The sequence below is a fragment of the Rissa tridactyla genome, chromosome 4, assembly GCF_028500815.1.
Source record: "Rissa tridactyla isolate bRisTri1 chromosome 4, bRisTri1.patW.cur.20221130, whole genome shotgun sequence".
NCBI classification, from domain to species: domain Eukaryota; kingdom Metazoa; phylum Chordata; class Aves; order Charadriiformes; family Laridae; genus Rissa; species Rissa tridactyla.
Genome location: NC_071469.1, coordinates 30598500 through 30619577, shown reverse-complemented (window position 1 = coordinate 30619577; position 21078 = coordinate 30598500). Strand labels below are relative to the sequence as shown.

General features: G+C 36.9%; 1 protein-coding gene across 14 annotated transcripts in view; it reads left to right on the top strand.

Moving 5' to 3' along the window:
• Nucleotides 1-21078, top strand: part of MIPOL1 (mirror-image polydactyly 1) — a 195513-nt gene that overhangs the window by 45949 nt on the left and 128486 nt on the right. For all 14 annotated transcript variants that reach the window (XR_008466249.1, XM_054200347.1, XM_054200344.1 and 11 more), the window contains 4 exons: nucleotides 4102-4288; nucleotides 7041-7176; nucleotides 8164-8269; nucleotides 20523-20652. Coding sequence is in view for 13 of the 14 variants with exons in the window: in XM_054200347.1 (XP_054056322.1) it covers nucleotides 4102-4288; nucleotides 7041-7176; nucleotides 8164-8269; nucleotides 20523-20652 (559 nt within the window). In the remaining variant the exon portion in view is untranslated. The remainder of the gene's footprint in view (nucleotides 1-4101; nucleotides 4289-7040; nucleotides 7177-8163; nucleotides 8270-20522; nucleotides 20653-21078) is intronic.

Here is a 21078-nt window from a genome sequence, read left to right as displayed (position 1 = left end):
GGAAGTATTACATGTGACTATATGGCTCTGGGGCTGATGGTCAACAGCATGGGGCCCCAGGTGGTGTTATCATGGAATCATAGAATTGTTGTTATCCTTGATTCTGCCAGTAAGAGGGAAGGGCATGGAGGAGGATTGGGTGAAGTAAATGAGATCATCTTCAGACAACTGGAAGGAGCCTCATGTTCACAGGTCATGGCCCTCATGAGGGACTACAGCGATGCTGATAATCTGCTGGAGGGACAACAGCAGGGCACAAATGATCTAGGACATCTCTGGAGTAAGCTGATGACAACTTCCTGACACAAACGATTGAGGTGCCAACAAGAGGAGGTGCTCCACTGGACCTGATACTTACAAACAAGGAAGGACTAGTTGTGGATGTTGAAGTTGGGGGTAGCCTTGGATACAGTTGCCATGAAGTGATCGAGTTTAGGATTTTGAGAGGAGGGATCAGGACAAAAAGCAGGACCTCAGCTGTGGACTTCAGGAGAATAGACTTTGGCCTCCTCAGACATCCACTTGGAAGGATCCCACAGGATACAGTTTTGGAGAGAAGAGGGATCCAAGAGACATGGTTGATATTCAAGGATCACCTTGTCCAAGATCAAAAATGGTTTATCCTGGCAAGTAGGAAATAAAACATGGATCGAGCAGGGTGCTGTTTTCCTTGACTTTGGTAAGTCTTTGGACTCTGTGTCCCATAACATCCTAATAGAGAAGCAAAGTATGGGTTAAATAAGTAAACAGTGAGGTCGATTGAAAAATGGCTGAATATCTGCACCCAGATGGTGGTGATCAGTTGCATGAAGTCCAGTAAGAGGCAAGCCACTAGTGGTGTACTCCCAGAGTCAAAAATAGATCCAATCCTGTTTAATGTCTTCATTAACGATCTGGATGATGGAGGGAAGTATAGCCTCAGCAAGTCTGCTAATGATACAAAACTGTGAGGAGTAGTTCATACACCAGAGAGTTATGCTGCCATTCAGAGGGACTTCGACAGGTGGGAGAACTGGGCAAAGGGGAACATCATGAAGCAGGGGGAAATGTGAAGCCCTGCAGCTGGCCAGGAATAATCCCATGTAACTATACATGCTGGGGGCCAACTGGCTTGAAAGCAGCTCTACAGAAAGTGATTGGGATCCTGGTGAACAGCAAGTTGAGCATAAGCCATCAATGTGCCCTCATGGCAAGGGTGGCCAACAGCATCCTCAGCTGCATTAGGAAGAGCATTGCCAGCAGATCAAGGGAGGTGATCCATCTTCTCTGCTCAGCACTGGTAAGGTCACACCTAGAGCGTCAAGTCCAGTTCTGAGCTCCCTAATACAAGAAAGAGATGGACTTACTCAAGCAAGACCAGCAAAGAGCCATAAAGGGACTGGAGCATCTTATGTATGAGGAGAGGCTGAAAGCTGAAACTGAACCTCGACAAGGGAAGGCTTAGGGGAGCGGATCTTACCAGTATGAATAATACCTGATGGAAGGGAGTAAAGAAGCAGCCTGATTCTTTTTGGTAGTACCCATTGACAGGAAAAGAGTCAATGAACTCAAATTAAAACACATGAAATTCTGAATACGAGGAAACATATTTTTTTTTTATGATGAGGGTGATCAAACACTGGCACAGGCTGCCCAGAGAAGTTGTCAAGTCTCTGCTTGTGGAGCTATTCAAAAGCCATCTGGACATAGTCCTGGGGAACCTTGCTCTTGGAGACCCCGCTTGAGCAGGGGGGCTGGACTAGATGATCTCCAGCGATCCCTTCCAACTGCAATGACTCTGTGAACTCTCTTTAAAGTCCTGGTACTAAAAGCAGAAAATTTGAAAAACAGGAACTGTGAAAACAAGAAAAACTTGTTCAGTTGATTACTCTCATGCTAAAGGGATAGAATCCCTTTTTTGATTTGTCCTAGTGTAACTGTGGTAGCTAATGTCATCTAATCTTGTTAGCATTCTGAAATGAGAAGGCTTTTCTTCTCCAACCTTCATATAGTGTGGGCCAAAGGAGAGTGCAGTTAATGCTAAACAAGGAACAAATTTTCATGGCAATACAGTCACTGATTATTGCAACGGGTGTGTTGTGCTTGAATTCTTTCATCGAATGCAACACACTTCACTTGAGGCACTTCAAATATATATGGCTTATAGAAAATGTTGATGCCCTAGAGAAGAATGGGAGGAAAAGCTGTTATGGCAAGTGAAGCCTTGCACTTACCCTTCAGTGTGTGAAAGCATAATTTGCAACTGTATATAGGCAGATCACTGCATCTGAAATGGGAGAACTGGACAGGATGATGTTTTATAGGCAGTTCTTTATAATGTAAATCAAATGGGAAACACATCTCAACCAAATGTATGTTTCCCTAGAAGAAGCTTTGCAAGTATTGAGATTCAGACTAGGTGTGTTTTCAGGTAGTACTAACTGGAGAGGATTTCGAGTTCTGCCCTTATGTTTCCACTTGCAAGTTGGGCCAGGTTCTTAGAGTATACATAGTGAACTTAGTGCCTGTTTGTTTAGAGAGCAAGAGGTTGAATCCAGCTTTAGAATGTAGCAGCACTTAAAAGGAAATCTCTGTTCGAAAACCTGTAGGTTTTCAAGCCAGTGAGCAACAGCATACGTTAGCTCAAAGAATCCAGGTGGCTGTGGGCTGTGTTCAATTTCTGCATTAGCTGTGAATTGATCCAAGGAACATATTTCAATCACAGTACTGAAAGTAGTGTTAGAGTATATTTATTAACAATTTTTTTATCAAATTATGGTCCCCACGTGTTTATTACTGCTCAGAAACACAGATTCGGTTATGCTGTTGACTGTTGTTCCTTTAGTACAAAAATCAGTGGTTATAATTTTGAGGAATGGTGAGAGTGGATTCAAGTGGATTTGTGCTGAAGTAGATAAGGATCTACTGAACTAGCTAAGTTCTATGGGAACTTGGTAAACTGACTTCAGCCGATCCAGAAATCATCTCTCTGTGCCCTCAGGATGTTTCCTGTACCATTGGCTGCGTCTTTCCTTTTTCAAGGAAAGGAATCTATTGCAACGGATTTTAGAGACAGTCTTCAGTGTTCTTGTCTTGGAATCTGTGCTTTTATGTCTTACATGCAGCACGACACCTTGATACTGATTGATGTGTATTTTCAGGCTATTTGTAGATGTATAGACAGTTTCTTAGTATTTTTGAGGAGGAAGTAATAAGTTGGATCAAAGAATGTATACTATCTAATTTATCCAAAATGTCTGGAAATGCTACCTTCATTAAATAAGAAAAAGCTCCAGTGTTTGTTCTCTACTAATCTAAATGAAAGAATGAAGAGTATATGCACCTTTTTTCCATTTGCAGCTTTTTTAGGCTTCTTCCTCCTCATTTTTTAGTGTAGTTCTATAATTAAAACTTTCTTGTTCTTACTTTATGAAAGAACATTCATGGTATGTAGATCTTTCTTTAATTTAAATACCTTGATAGCAGAAATATGTCCTAAAAATATCTAGTAGCCAAGCTTAAGAGAACTAACTATCACACTCAACATTTTAATCAGATAATTTTTCCCTTTGGCACAATTTGTGCTTTGCATTCTTCAAGTTCTTTAGTTGTATGACCCTGTACCTTACGCTCTCCAAGAGTGAATAAAGGGGCCTTAAATTTGTCGTTGCTAATTACAGCTTGCTGATACTCCTTTTGTAGCTAAAATGGATTTGCAAAAGGTGTCAATATAAGAAAGAATCTAGTTCACGACCTGCAAATTTCCCTGTCTACAGCAGAAATTCATCATGTCTCACTAGGGTAGAGCTGATTTTTACAAAAGATAGGTAGATTATTTCCTAGGGTCAGCATTATTTTAAGCAGTCATTTAAGGTAAAGAGGGATTAGGAAATGGTGATGAATTTTTTTCAGGTTTCCATGAGAAAAATTCAGTAAATAGATTGTAACTCCTACACCTGTGCTTTAGGTAACACAGCTTTTGTTCCTTAGTGGGATGAGGAAGCCGTGAATCTGAAACTAGAGTACTTTCTCCTTTCTGGTACAAGTAAGAATATTGCAATTTTCGAATGAGAAATCTCTAAATGAAAAAAAAATAAAATGTTTGCTTCTGTTTCCAAATAGAGAGACACATCCCGGAACAGAAAAAAGATGACTTTTGTGCTGAGTTTCAGTTTCATCAGAATTCTCAAAAAAATACAGAATTTTTCATCGAGGCAGAAGTTGAAGCACCGAAACTTTCATATTTGCCAGTAACCAGTCAAAGAGGAGGAGCCCCAAGTGATTATAATTCCTATCCTGAAGAACCAAGGTAAAACCAAATATCCCTATATATAGTTTTTCTAGATTGGAATTATAGGCAATATACATATGGATTTTTGTATAAAGACAGGGAAGTTTACTTTCCAACTGAGAATCAGTAAGTCAACTTTTTACTTAAACTCACTATATCTGCCCTTCTTTGCTTGTGGAGTGCAGCATTTCACCACTGTACCCTCTAGCACTGATACAAAATATGATCATGGCAATGGCTTATGTGACATGCTGAGGGTGTTTCAATGATTGTGATCTCTACAGAGAATTTTAAAAATGCATACTGAACAGAATTAGAAAAGTGATCTAGAAGTCTAGCAGTATCTTTGGCTTTACACAACAAGCACAGTGTACCCTAAGTATGATGACTGAGTAGGAAGCAGGAATGAAGCAGCATGGAAGTGAGTAGAAGCAGGAATAAAGCAGCTAGGAAGCAGGAATAAAGTAGGGTGAAGTCCAGATAAAGTTGTAAGATTGAGGAGGAGGAGCTGTGATGCCCTGTAGGCAGTCTGTGACAGGAATCTGCAGAAGGGGAAATAGGGTTGAAAAGTGTAATACAAACTCTGAAGATTTTATTCTGTCATTAACTTTTGGTCATTTATTGTCATTAATTTCCATACTGAGCTATGGTCCTCTGCTGCAGTCTTAAGAAACATATATGCTCATGCTATATGTGATACAATATATGAAGGTATACCCAGCTGACAAGGGAACATGCTACCGATTTTCAGTGACTTAGGCATTCTGAAGCCCAAGTCTTAACTGAGAGTGACAGATTTGCTTTTGAAAATGGGACCAAGGCTGTGGAGCCCTATGATGTACTTTTGAAAAATATACTCTAATTCTTCAGCTGTCTGTCAGATTCTACACCTGGTTTTGTTATCTTTAGTATGATGTAGTGGTGACCCATTGGGCCAAAACCAGTCCATAGTATTTTTCTGTCTGTCTTGTTGCCTTTTTTTTGCATTAGGGCCTGAAATATGCTGTTAGGTCAATGCATCCTGCACTAAAACCCAAATATAATGCTGAGTGCTTAAGTACAGCCCAGCACAGAGTTAGCTAAAGATTGCTGCTCCTACCCTTCACCAGTGACACTCACACTGGCAGTCAGGCTGGTCTTGAACACTGAGATTAACCCCCCACAGCAATCAGCATGTTGAACCATCTCATCTGCAAATATATTGCATGTAGGATCCTAAAGCTATAGGCCAAAAACTCATTGTGGTAGATACTATATAAACTGCACAAAATCTGTCCTTCCCCAAACAGATTGCATTTAGAATACGAGATGAGAAAATATCTTGGTATAGAACAACCCAGGAAATGTTGTGTCAGTGTTGATTTGCATTGTAGAGGATGGTCTTAGTGTACCATCAATGCGACTTTTCTAGTTTTCTTTTAGACATCACAAAGAAAACATTTGAGGGATTAAAAGATGATAATAAAGTTGTTCATGGGAAGCCTCTCCTGAACATGGAATATGCACAAAACCCCTTTAGTAATGTCTGGGCAGTAGTATCTGGAGGCATCTATCACCTGTAGTCCAAAATGATACTAAATGAAATTTGCTAGACAGAGAAAGGATGAAATAGACTTTGAGGGATCTTGAAAGTGAAGACAAGCCGTTTAAGCACTCTTCCACCCCATATATAGTGTAATACACTAAGTACTTTTTCAGTGTGAATCTCCCTGCTGTTTACGTTTGATGTGCTTTAGCTTGCACCAGAGTTTGCCTGCAGCGTACGGATCTTAACTTACTTCTTAAAGAACCATAGAGAAAATAAATGCAATGGAAGCAGGTGAAGAAAGGGGTGACTGAGTACAAACAACAGTCTACCTAAGAGAACGACTCTTTGGAGCAACAGATAGATTTTCTTTTCTTTCCAGGATGTGAATTACACATAATGAAAGTAATGTATACAGCAGGACTAGTTCAGAGGTATAGCTTTTCTGTGGCTACTTCTTATGACTCATTGCCTATGAAGCCTATAAACAAAAACCACTTAAGGGAAGTGAATGTTAAAAATATTTGCTAATCTCCCTTCTATAATCTATTCATCTACTGATTTTACTGCTATTTTACAAAGGAGATCTGAGTTATCTGTGAGTATCAACAGATAGCCAAGGAATTTTATAAAAGTCTTACCTTGAGATAGAATTTTTGTGGCCATTGAATCTTGTCTTATTTTTCCCTGTCTATAGCTAAATAAGTTATCTTAAAACTCTATGACTGGTATACAGTACGGAACTCCTGTTCTCAGTTATAATAATAACACCATAATTTCACAGATTTCTTCAGGATGAACTCCTATATCTTGTCTTCCAGACATTCTCATTTCAATTCATGTGGAATTGTCCATCCTACCAAAGAATTTGGTTTCTTTTAACGTGAGCATTAATTTGATCCCCAAATGTTTCATTACTTTGTCACTCTGTGTTAAGCACAGGTTTTTAATATTTGCTTCCCTTAAGCATTTTCTGTTTATAGGCTTCATAGACAATTCATATTCATCTGGTTTATGTCTTAGCACTGTAGTACATTTATTTACTATTCCAGATTTACAGATTTTTTTCAGAATTGCAGATTTAAGAAATGGTAGAAGGACATCCATTTTAATGGCTATTTAATCCATTTGCGATGGTTAACAAGTTTTGATAATTTATTTCTGTGTATTTTATTTCCAGTGGGTGGAGGGAAGAACTGGTTTTGCATTATTTTTCTTTCTTTTTTTTCCCCCTCCTAATCACAGCACCATGGAAAGAAAGGCTAACAGGATGCTCCCTGAATTTATACCTTCATGGAAGGATGCTGCAGATTTAGGTGGAAAAACAGAAACTGCATTCCTTTTAAAAGAATTGGACACTCTGAGGGCCAAAAATAAAAAGGTACAATTGAGATATTCAGATCACAGCGTTTGATCTTCTATGGTTGTCTTACAAAACATACATTTTAAACTGTTTCTAATTTAGTTTTGTTACTTATTTTAGAGAACCAATCAATAGCTTTCTTGTCATTTTAGATTCTAAGTATCTGCTTAACAACCGCTTCTTTGGAATTAAAAAAGTCTTTCATTCTACCCTTTGACCTTTTTAATCAGTGACATAGGTTCTTGCATCATGGATGAAAACCAAAGAGGACCAAAATCAAGGCTGGGATTTCATGAACAGAATCTGGAGCTTGTGCTTCTGTGCATGTGATCCAGATGACGAATGTGCCCTGATACCTTCTCTTTGTTGAGGGGAAGAAAATTCCATCCTACTTGCACACTGCATTGCTTCTAGCATTAGTAGCAGCTGCATGCACCTAAGCCACAGAAAAGTCTATAGTCTTTCCATGAAGTGTCATTGAATATTCAATGGCAAGCTCAGATATCTGTCCCAGAACAGATTTGGTGAATTCCCAGTTAAAAGAAAGGCCTCAACATGTGAAAGAATACCAGTTTTCTGGCTGGTGATGCACATGAAAAATTATGCATTTACACCACAGGATCTTCAGGCTGTGATGTCAGCACTCTTGGTAGGAAACAGGCTATTCATGCAGGCACGCCACCTGCATTATGTTCCATGTAATTCTGAACTTCCTTAGCGAGAAGGTCCACAGCTGGTGATACCTGAAGAAGAGAATCCCAAATACAAATGATGGTGCGCACATTGCTGCTTGTCTAGTGGAGCAGGATAGGGCAGATGATAAAATAGATAATTTTAACATTTGTCCTTTAAATAAATACATATAATTAACTGAACTTCTGTTGTATTGCTTATTGTTTGTATTTTGGGGGTAAGACACTATTATTTAAAAATTTGTTGTGGTTAAAATAGTTGATTAACTGTTTCAGCTAGATAAGAATCTCACTGTCCATTTGTTCAATTCAGCTTCAAGATAAGCTGTCTGAAAGGGACAAGGAGCTGAAGACAATAAAACTGGACTTAGAACTGCAAGAGAGAGCTACAGAAGCTAAGATTGCAGAAAAGATTGCAGGTACTGTAGGCAAGCGTTTGACAGATGGCTGTATGGCTCATACAGTACCCGCGGTCGCTATATGACGTGGCCTAGTGAATGTTAGCTTTATTTGCTAAAGGAGGGAAGATTTGACTTTTTTTTTATGTGTGGCTGTTTAGAGTTGCTTAGAAAATAGGTGGCTTTAACATCCTGGTACTGGTATTAGCAGGAGCTTTACCTGTATTCATACTGATTTGGGCATTAAATGCATTGTTAACACCATGTCAATCCAATCACAAAAAGGTTGTTTGTTTTGTTGGAAGGTCCTGAACAAACAAGGGGAAATAATGATTACCAGTGCCTCTACCTTTCAACCAGCAGTTCAAATACCACTTATTGTTTTAGCTCGTTCAGAGCAATACTACCCCCTCGCCGTGTATGGAGATAGTCACACATTCACCTCAACTAGAGACCCGCACTTTTCTTGAAAAATCTGTTCTTTTGGTAGTTAATGAATTTTTGTGTGATGATGGTGTGTCTCCAGTGAATGAAGTTTATACAAATTCACAAAATGAAAGGTTTTTAAGTTTACAGTTGAAAGTGAATGCATGCTTGTATTTGTTGTTAATTGTTCTTTGGGTAAAGTGGAGACAGTTTGTATTCTGTGGTGTTGGAAATTTCTAAAGTCATGAATCTGAGTATTTTTCTTATTTGTAAAGTAGTATGTGCAGTGTATCCAGTGGATGAAAAATACTCTGAGGTTTTTCTCCAAGTGTTTCAAAGAAATTAATGGGACTACTTTTATAAATTCATCGAATCATTTCTTCATAAATAAAGTGTAAGCTAGGAAAAATTGTGTCCTCAGAGACCACAACGCTTCATATAGTATTAAAAGTACTAATACCTGACCTCAAGCCAATGGTACAGATGATAGGAGTAACTGTCTTCAGGAAAACGGAGCAGAAAATAAACTCTCCAGCTGAAGAAACAGATGGCTGACTTTCCACTTAACATCAAACTCCTGAGAATACAGTATTCTGTGTATATTATAGATGGAAGAGAGAGTTCCTAGATTTTCTGTGGTGGAGGAAGGGAAAAGCAAATCTAATCTACATATTACGAAACAAATGGAAATACAGGCATAATTTTATTCTTATTTCAGTTTACATAAAATGCTTGCTTTTATTTTCAGAAGAAAGAAAACCCACACTGCGAATCACAGTTATATCCAGCAGCCGAAAGCTAATGCAAATTGTTTGGGTTGGATCCCAAGTTTTGTGTTTGTTCCTAGATATTTGCACAGTGTTTTACCTCTGTACCTACAATAGAGAAATACGCTCTCTGACATAGGTGTTCATTGCTTGTTAAAAACTGGAAAGAAATGTGTGTCAGAAGGTGTGTCAAAACCTTGGTTAGTTTCATTTTTATGGATACAGTTGAAATATTTGTTAGTAAATTATTTTTTCCTGTGTTACTGTTTAAAGCTTCTAATTATGGCCTATGCATAATATTCTCCTCAAAACAGTATCTCATGAATATGGTTATAATAAGTAACGTAGTTATTCCATTTTAAAAGGAATAATAAACCAAATTTTAATGAGAGCTACAATGTGTAATAAGGATGACCTTTAAAAAAATACCCTTTTTTCTCCTTTTATAAGTTCAGGAAGTATAAAATCCTTTAAATGCAGAGAGAGAGGGCAAGAGGCTCCTTACTACTTTAGCTGTTTGCAAAAAGGAAGCATTGTTAATATTTCATGGTTTTTTTGCTTCCTGTCTCACTGTTCTAAGAATGTTGCCGAGTTTGGATAAATGTTTTGAACTTTGGAATGATGTGAACCAAAGTTTTGGAGGTCTATGTGTGTCTTTCTCATAAAAGCCTTGGGGAGAGTTCTAATGGACAGGCAGAACCTAATAAAGACAACTCAGTGTGTTTAAGGAAAAACTTTTTTTTCCTTGTGTTAAGTCCTTTGAGGAAAGGAGAACACATGCTGTTGTGATTTTGTGTTGCTAGTTAATGTTTAATTACTGCAGTGTATAACACATGGTAGAGTGAAGCTTGTAAATATGGGTGTTTGCATTTTTATTATTACTTAGTACTGACTTTATGATAAGAAAATGACTCCACAAAATTGTATTGAAAAAAACATCAGAAATGTTATCAACTTTGAGGAATACTACAATTCCGTTTTGAAATGTAACCCTCTAATTGATGGGTTTTACCTAAACAAGTCCCATGGAAAGAACAGAAAAACTAAAGACAAAGGCCATTTTAAAATGAAGCTACCACAATCTTCAGAAACAAATAGCACAAAGCTTGCTGCTTTATAATTTTCACTTTGTTCACATGAAGAAGTGAAGAGGAAAAGTGTAAATTTATTAAATGCTTCATCAGAGAATAAGAAATAGTAGAGTTAAGGCAGAAGTGTTTCAAAGAAATTAATGAGACTGCTTTTATAAATTCCACATGATGGAAGAGAATGTTCAATATTGTGTGCAGTAAATAACTTATATTCAGAAGGTGTTTATTTTTAAATTTTACAGACCTGGAAAATGAATTTTAGAACTTCCTTGGGTCCCTATCTCTGTGTCAGGTGTCTATGGCTAAGGAAAATCAGGTAATTCTCAGTTTTGGTTGCAGGCTTTTAAGCATTAGAGACTATCGTTGCCACAGGATCTTACTGTTTCTTCATTGTTCTTCTGTTGGATATCCTCTCATTATAAGCCAATGTCTGAAGGTAGCGTGGGTTTCAGTCCCCATCATGAAGAGAATAAGAACAGAGGCGGAGGCAACATCAGGAAAATCAAGGAAGAGCACATCGTGAAGGAACTGAAACTAGGAAACTAAAGAAAAAGGGGAACACAACATGTGAACTAGGCGTGAAGAATAGGCAACTCTTGAAATGTGGGACTGCAAAACAGAAAATGGAATGGGTGCAGTCTGTGGGAGGGGAAAGGGAGAAGGAGCACACATCTTCTGAGGACAGACTGGAAGATAAGGATGGAGGCATTGCAAAGGAGTAAGTCTTCAAAAGAACTAGCAGAGAGAACAGATCTCGCTTTGGATGGACATAGTAGATGACTTCATTTTTACCTAACAAAAGAATTATACAGGGGTATATAGGAAGTTTTAGAGGAAAAGAGCTGGTTGAGTGTGAGAATTGTAGAGCATAGTGGTAGCCTCTCTAAATGGAAAAAATATTAAAGCCCTAGTCTTCTCACAGTAACTCCCACCATTACTGCAACAAGATATACCGTAGTTGGCGTCAGAGCCTCAGCTCTTGTAATATTTTTGTTGCTATCACAGTGTTATATATTGGGACTAAGAATAATTCTGAAGGAAAATACAATAGAAAATATTTCTTGTTACATCTTTCTTTAGCAAAGGCTATTCTGTGGGGGGGTTTTGACAATATCTAATAATAGTGTTACTAAAACTTAATACATTTTAAAATCAGTCAGCTGATTGAGTCCAGCCCTGCTAGGTCTGTTAGGTGTTGCACACTACCTTTAATGCCTGACAACTCTATGACCGTTCTGCAGATGCTCTCTGAAAGACCAGGGTAATGATGGGAAATATAGTGTGGAAAAAGGGGAAAGCAGTACTTTTAATACTGTTGTATATGTTATACAGCTTTCAGTCTCTTGGAAACTACGGCAATATACCTACAATGAAGTTCCTTTTTTCAGGTTTGTTTTTACAAAAATGTTGAGAATTAACATTTGTGGTATTTTGGAATTCTTGAATATGGTATGCAAATGTTCATGAACATTATTTGAAGTTTCCACAATTAACTTGAAAAATAATTACTGAATGCATATGCAATAGTTTTAATAGCAAAAGTGAACACAAATATCCAAGTGGCTATTAGCTTAGAGTTAGTTTGATTTAATATCCCATAAAGGAAGAGGAAATAAGTAATCTTGCCAGTAATAAACTTTGGGTGGCAATAACTTCCAGCACAGAAGAAAAGTATTTTCCATTTCTTCAAAGCTCACTTTAGAGTCCCTTTTTAGATGTTATTTTTCTTTCTTGCATGTCATCCATTAAAGATTAGCTGTGGAAGGTTGGAGCATGGAGAGATTATGAATGACAGAACAACTCCTGCAGAATAATAATCAGTTTTTGGTATTTAATGCTGTTTGACTTTTGCAGACACATTTCTTATTAACCTTTGGTACAAACAGAAATCCGGGTTCCTGATATCTCATGGAGAAGATGAATTCAAGATCCTCTTCCAATTAAACTGAAATAAGGCCAATATTGGGCTTTAGCCAAAAGAACTCAATAGTTCCCAACCCTTGTGTTTATAAACCTAAATATGAATGATATTTTACAGTTTGAGTAGGTAATGCATATACTTCACTAACTCAGTTTTCTGTGCATAATTCATTTGTATATAGTCTATATAGTTCTTAGGGATTTTATTGTATTAATGCTTCATAATGCAAAACTACTTCCTGAATATTTTTTCAAAAAGATTTCCTGGTAAATAACAGAATTTTGAAAATACCTGTAGGATTTGAATCCTCTGTATGGGAAGGCAGACAATCCATCTAAAGGACAGAAAAAAAACCCTGAAGGAGGGAGTGTTGTGACTGAGAACATCTTGGCTTAATTTTTAATGGCTTAATTTGAAAGAATGTAATTTTACCTTCAGATTGTCAGAATTATTGATTGTCAGAATGTTATGTGCAGCTGTTTGAAGTACAATATACGAAGAGCTGGCATAGGTTAAAATGTAAATTACTAAGCTATTTATGGGTGGAGCTTGTATGTAAAAAGCAAGCCAGTATCTTCTGCATATTTTCATGATTAGTCTGGCCCTTCTCTCTTCCTCATTATGGTGCTAGACGACTATAAAGCATTCGGTTTCATTCAGGAATAAAACGGTCTGCAAATAATCTACTTTTTGGAGTATTACAAAAACTTTTCTTCAACCTGACAAATTTTAACTTGCAAACTTTAATGCAACAGTTATATTTTTTTCCCCTTAAGTAAATATTTAGGCATCAGCAATTATTCACCAAAAAAAGCGTAACAGCACTATGGTTTGAATTTTGAAGTCAGCTGTGTTTAGTGTATTAGAAATAGAGGCTTAAGTATTGTACAGGGATTGGCTTTCACAAGAACTGCCTTGGGGTCTGTGTATAATACTCTCTCCTATTCTTTCCCACTTTATTTTTTTTTTAATTGAATTGGGATCTGAGTACACAAAGAAAACCCTATGCAGAGCTGCCACTAAGCAACTTTAGCCTTTTATTAAGAGCGCTGTTTATAGCATTGGAAATGTAGGAGCAGATGAATGCTATGCACTAAATACATCCAACAAGTACAAAGCAATAAAGAAGTCACTGTGTTCTATCAGTGTTTGTTCAGATTGCTTTATCTATAAAATCACATTTAGGTGTAAATGACTTATAGCCTATAATTCCTGGTACGGAACAGTGAAAACACTTAAGTAGTTTTCCTGATCTTCTTATCACTATTTTGCTTTTATTTTTCAGCTATAGGTCATAACTGAAAGTAAATGAATGATAGCTTTCAAAAAAAGAGCTAGGAAATTAAGTTGTCTGTTTAGTAATAGAACATTTCAGCGCTATTTTTAAGTTGACAGTCAGCCCTGGAGCTCATGGTAGTTTGCCATTAACCTGAATGAGAACTGCATAAGGGCCTTAGGCTTTGAACATTTCTAGGGATTATCTGCATTTTGTAACATGTATGCACAGAGACCAATTAATGACACATTTTAAAGGCTTTCATAGCAATGCAGTAAATTTGGGGTGTTTTTTTTTTTTATTTGGCTACGATAAGAGTGGCTTATTTAAGAACTGTGAGCACAGTCATTAAATCTAGTAGAAAGACATTGCAGAGGATTTTGACTTCTAAAATTGACTGGATAACAAATACATACATATTTGTATTTCTGTAAGAAGATCAAGCATATATCCATATGGATAAATAAAATTTAATAATAGCGGCCCATCTGGAAATGGCAAGGATTGTGTCCAAGTCCTCCTGTGATTAGACAGACAGAGCCCCAGCAATAGTGGACAGGAATGTCAGGACTGACGAAAATGAAAAGGCAGGTAGTCATTGCACCTCTTTTCCCAGTATACATCCTGAATTCCTCACATTTGTGTAGCTGCTACTCAGAAATCCAAAGTGAAAGCACAATAAAAATCCCTAAAAAGCTTCAATTAAACCTGTCTGTAGGATAAGTTTCAGCTGACAGTTTTTTCGGGGGAGCAACTGAGCAGGATAAACAAGAAGCTCATTACAGGAATTTTGAATTCGAAGTATGACCTGGCCAAGCAAGTTCTTTCATGTTTCTACTTTTCCTTCAGACTAATATACATCTCCAAAAGGCAGAAAACAGAAAATATTCTTTGTTTCATTTTTCTCATGAGTTCAACATTCACTCCTATATTAGAGCTGTATACCTATATGAAACAGAAGTGGAATCATGTATCAAAATTTTTTGAGTTATTAATCATTATTTCAGTCAATTCTTGAGTATTTAAGATGCTCAGAGCCTTTTTTGTGAAAACATTATCTCATTTGTATTTCTTGTTGCTGTAATGGTGCGAGTAACCAGTAAAATTACCTTGAATGTACCAGAGTCAATGCCAAAGAAAATTTCAAGTCACTTATTGTTCAGCAACCACTGATCTTGAATACTAAATCTTAAACTGCAAAACTTCTGCAACAATACGTTGTTATTAAAAGAAAAACTTTATCACCATTTCTTTTTCTTGGAAGTACCTGATCACTATAATTGGTGCTTGTTACAAAAACAATTAGCAGAATTTTAATTGTGCTATTTGTTGGATTACTTTTTTTTCCACATAATCCAAAGCCAAAAGCAGTATTTCATCACATCTGTTAATGTAAAACACCTTGCAAAGTCCAAAATATTGTTATTATTCCTGTAAAACTCACTTATTTTGAAAGTCAATTGTTATAGTGTTATAATATTTACTGCATCTCCTGAGATAACAGTGTGGGTAGTGATCTTATCTTTTTGTTATAAGATCTGGCCTGTGTACTGGATCTTACATTTTTTAATGAGTAACGTGAAGTGATTTCTGCTGCCATGGATGTTTTAAGTCCTAACAATTTCTTCTTCCTTGCCTCTCCTATTCAGTTTTTGTATTTACACAGATGACCTCTAGGAAATCAGCAAACAAACTTTTTTCCTGGGAACCATGCTTCCCTCCCTTCCCCCAAAGTTCTGTTGTTTGGAAAATCATGAACCACTGTTTAAACTAGAATGATTTCCAAAACACCTTACCACTACTGCTGTATTTTAAAGGTAGTTCAAAAAGTGTAGAAGATAGGTTTGCCAAAAGAATCAGGTTCAACTAAGAAAATATGTACACTGCTTTGACTCAGTAAACTCATACTCAGTATGGTTCATCTTCTTCATATTTACTTTTGCCCATATTAGAAAACAATTAGCTTACTAAACAAATTTGAGTATTTGGGAAGAAAAAATCTACTTTGAGTCTCTCTCATTTGACTAAGAATTACATGATATTTGATAAGCTTGTTTAAAAATGGACATATCCAAATATTATTGTAAACACCCATTGATTTGTTTTACCTGCAATATAAGTATTTTACTTAGTTGGCTTACATAGTAGCTAATAATATTTGTTAATGTAATTTAACTGCTGTGAACCTTTACTGAACAAATATTGAAATTTATACAAGTCAAAGAAAGAGAATCTCTAATGACTTTTGTAAAAGCTTCCATTTAATAGTTAAGGAGAAAAGTTTATATGACATACCAGATGCAATTAACAGTAGATTTTACATTTAATAAAAAGAAAGAAGCATATGTATTTGCTTTATTCATTCCATCATAATTTGCATTAGAGCTGTGGGTGTTTAATGAGCAAATTCCAGCTAAAATGCTATATTGATTTTCTAAGTGAACTTTGTAATAGCTATCTACCTTACAAAAGCTCTCTGTTTACAATTGTTTTCTTTACTAAAAACTAAAAATGTTTTAGAATTGATGAGTTTAGCATAATGATTCCTTTAAAATAAAGAGCTCTTTTAGAGTGTGCAGGGTTTTAGTTACAAGGAGAAAGATGTTATTAAATTATTCTAAAGCAAATAAAGTTTATGCAACTAAATAATAATGTCACATTTGTATATATTACACAGTTTGCAAGCATGGGAAAATAATCCTTTTTTCTTAATTTAGCACTATGGGATTTAGATATTTTAACTCTTGAATGTCATTATATGTATATGAATTAGTAAATGACACAATTCATTTTTGCTTAATACTTGACTATTCATACTTCATTTTTGTGTGTCATTTTCTTGCTTGAAACATGAGTTCTATAAGAATTTGTGTTTCTTGTTGGTCAGGCCTCAAGATAAACAGGATAGGGTTGGTTGGTGTGCCATTGGAAGGTCTCCAAGAAAAACCTTGTGGTGTCGACCAGAGCAGTTGGTGACTAAGTAGCTGGATCCCTTTTTTCATTGGATCAGGCATCAAGTCAGTGTGCCAGTACGGGGCTCGTATTTTGCTGGATATGCCATACCTTGAATGGGACTCAGGAGCCTGACTTGTTACTCTCAATTAATTTTTGCCTGGCATTTTCAAGAAGCATAGGGATGATAATCTGGACATTCTTTTTAATATGGAGGATGTTTATGTTACTGTCTGTCATAGACTTCTGATTGGACAGTTTATACTTCACATACTTTCCTAAACATGACACAAAATGTTTAGATTTGCTGCTGCATTGCAACCCAAAGGTGTATGTATTGTAGTTGGCTTATTTGAAGAATCTAGTGATCCTTATCATCCTGAACTTTTACTTGTGACTCATCCATAGTTTAATGTGAATGGTGAACATTGCTGTTAACAACATCATAGTTTGGACTACCTGCAATTGTGTAACTGTTATGCTATTCCATATAGCATTAAAAAAAAAAGAATTTGCAAAATATTAAATAGTCAGAAATGTATAGGCATTGGATAACAGAAATGGCTAACCTAAATTCAGCTGAAGTTTTGGCTGGTAAAGGAGTCAGATGAGTTAGCCTTCTGTAGACCATTAAAACGAGCTAGATGAGGAGTTCAAATATTTTTTAAATTGGTCATTTCTTGTGATCACTGGCAGTATTGCTACATGGTATTGAAATGCCATGTAGTTAAGTATCTTTTTTTTCTTTTTTTTTTTTTTTTTTTATAAACTTAGATTACCATGCAAGCATCATACAGGATTTTCTACACTCTCCCTAATCTGTTTTAATATGAAAAAATTAACTTGCAATATTACTTATAAGACATGGAAGCAAAAGCCAAACACCTGTAATTGATATGGAAAAAGTATAAATTTTTTTTCAGGTATTTGGTTAATAGTTAAATAGTTAAATATAATAGTTAAAAGACAGTATTTTCTAATGCGTCTTTGGGTGGGAGAAGGGTTCACTGTTCAATGTAATCAGGCTCTGGGCTGCTATCAGGGCAGGTAATATTTGAGATAAACAGGATGTTTAAGTTTTTTCTGAATGTTTTCATACTGTTATATATACACGTTACTTTGGTTTAAGCACAAATAAGCAACGATCTGGTTTTAAAAAGCCTGTATAGTTGTCGTTGCCACTGGTTATAGTTCCTCAGACAGGGAACTGGACATACAAAAACACAGTCCCTCTAAGTGTAATTGCACACTCAAGATCCACTGTAGCAGTCAGCAAATTGTGGGGTTCCATGCTAAGGTGGTGACGCCATAGGGTCTGGCAGAAGAAGGGATGCACTCAAAGAAGTTAACTAATCTGGAACCTAATTAACCCTAGAAAAACAATAAGTGCCAAATCTTCAGTTATTTCAGGCAGCTTTCTATTCATTCCAGCAATTGTTTTCATTATGAAAATTGCATGTTTCCACTTGCAGCTTTGTGGAAAGGGTTCTCTGTGCAGTGTCTCTTGCATGATGCTAGATAAACTGTCATGATTTACTGGAAGAACTATTGTAAACAAATATATTAGGGTATAGATAGGTAATAATTACTACACATAATTAAACTGCTCGTGTATTCCAGATCCAGCCGGGACATAGAAGTTTTATTGTCATTTGCCCTGGCAGTCAATGCTGAGGCACAACTTTCCCTGCTATCACAGATCTCACCAACCAAGTGGAAGCCTGGTGAGCTGAAATGCACAGCCCACTCCGTGTGATTTGTTCTTGCTGAGCCCCCTACCTTTGCAGATATCACATTCATCCTCTGCAAGTGCTGCAAACTTATTCCTGACTAGTACTCTGTGTGTATGCAGTTTTGCGGCTGCTTTACTCATGCTTTATTTTTTCCGTTCCAAATCAAGTAAAGCTTCCTTGTTGCAAACAGGGTAAATAGAGCTTCAAGAAAAAAAGACACTATTCCTGTGGACAAGTAAATACTCGAATAGAAGATAATTAAATCAGTGTTTGTTTAGTTTTCCGTACGTTTCAAGATTTGTGCTTCTGATGTTGAATATCTTCTTTTGTTGTTTCTTGTTGGGACACAACTAGTTATGTTTCTGGCCTAATGACTAGGCTTGCAGTTCCTCTGCAGATTTTTGTGAAAGGGGGGTCTGCACTCCCAGAAATGACATTTAGACTATCCCTGTCTTCTTTCGTCCAGTCCGCTGTTACCGTGTAACCTTTTGCTAGACCTGCAAAAAATGCTTCCTTACTCCTCAGTGACGCTCTTCTCCCCAGCTTGAGGACAAGAGGATTGCTTTCCTACCTTGAACATCATCCTAATTAATCTCTCCGCATTCTTTTTCTATTAGTCTTGTCACTCATCTTACCTCCCTGGTTGTCTGAGCTGCTTGTAAACTGTGCTGAAATTTACCACTTTTTGTATTTCAGTTGGTTGGGGTGTTTGGGTTTTTCTTCGGTACTGATAATATGTATTTTGTGCCAGCAATTTAGCTGCTACCAAAACATACTGCTATGTGCCTATTGTTCCATTCTGTGAAGAACCATTAAGTGTTTTATGTTACACTGTGGAGTTTTCATACAATAATGTACAAAGGTGAACTAAGAGTAATTTAACCTATAAAGGCAACAAAGTTGAGTTCAATTGAGGCAAGAATGGAAGGGATAAGAGCTCTAGCTTAAAGTTAAGAGGAAGCCTTTCTTTGAGATCTTAATGACTTGAGCAGTGGTTCAGAGAGGAGCAGAGTTCTAAAGGGGGTAAGAAAGCCCAGCAGCAATGGATTAATAAAGAAGGTTCTTGAGAAAAAAAAATGCCAAAATTTGCAAGAGACTGTAGTATGGTGTTAGGAGACTGTGGCTGAGCACCAGCTTGGCAGACTAGAAGGGGAGCATGGAGAATCCTGGAACCTACAGACCTCAGTTGAGTTTTTGGAGGTGCCTGTGACAATGGAAGAGGATATAGACCTCTGTCTTGGAGTGATAGCAGTCTTGCTATGGCATCCCTGAAAGTCCCTAGGCGTTTTGACTGCAGGGTTTTATGATGACTGTGAGGAGAGATTTGCAGTATTGCAGAGGGAAATGATGAAAGTATGAATAAAGATTTTAGTGGAGGCAGGGTCGAGGTAAGGATTCTGGCGGTGTGCCAGAGATGGTGTTAGACATATTGACAGGGGAGAGGCAGGAAGAAAATGTAAGCTCAGGATGAGGAATGACTTGAAGGTGTTAGTTTGCTCCCAAGGATAGACAGTAAATCTTAGTTTATTGGCACCTAATGCTCCAAGGTCCATGTATGCCGTAACAGATAATATAACAGTATATTACACAATAAAGTAAAGGCTTGGCAGAGAAAGAGAGATGCCAGTTGTGCCACTCTTGCGATACCAGAAACATATGAAAATATTATAATTTTTAATGTTTAATATCAGTGCGCCACCTTGATAGGAAGCAGTGTGATGGTAGAAGTAGTTTTAATGGATCGTTACTTTTAACTCTATGTCCTAGAAGAAACCTACTAGTGTCTCATATGATTCTGAGCTTTAAGAATTACTTTTCCATTAAGCAAGAATTCAGAATGCAAAGCAAATCCCTTCCTTGCCCTGTTTGATTATACAGGGGTGAATTTGAAAACATAGCTTTATTTCATTCCTTAAAGTATTCATTTTAGCAATCAACAGCAATTTAGTGTTGTGTCTGAAGAGTAATATAGAGCTTATCCAGAGTAATCCGAAGTCAGTGGAGAAATGTTGATTTTAGGAGATGCTGGCAAAGGCCCCATGTAAGTGCATCTAATAGTGTATTTCCCTGACAAACTTATTTGTTAAACACACTGGTTACTTTTGCAGCTTTGGTGGAAGAAGTTTATTCTGCTCAACGGGAACGTGATGAGGCTGTCATGGCAAGGCTTAGGTTAGCCAATGAAGAGAGAGATGAAGCATTTCTATGGGTCCAGCGTTTAGAAGAGTCTCTCAAAGAGTAAGTATACATTTCCTGCCCTGTGCAAAAAGGTTGTTGTGTCGGTCTGTGACTGTCGTAAACTGCTCAACGGTAGTTTTGTAGGATAACTTAGTACAAACTTCTCTATGATGAAGTGCTAGGTTTGTGCTAGTCTTACTGTGCCATGAGTTAATTTATTAGCTGTCCTATAAGACTGTATTTTTCTCTAGAGACTGAGAGTGAGGTGAATAATTTTAATCACAAAAATTAAAAATATAATCAAAAGCTTTGGTATTGATTTATTCGGGGACAAATAAGACGAATGTGACATTTTATAGGGATCTTTTGACATGGAGTACCAGAATGTCAGTCAGAAGTTGTAATGTATAGGAAATCAATCAAGCCCTTAAGCCCACTAGACATTTTCTTCAGCAAAATTTCGACTAATGATGTGGGTGATGTAGT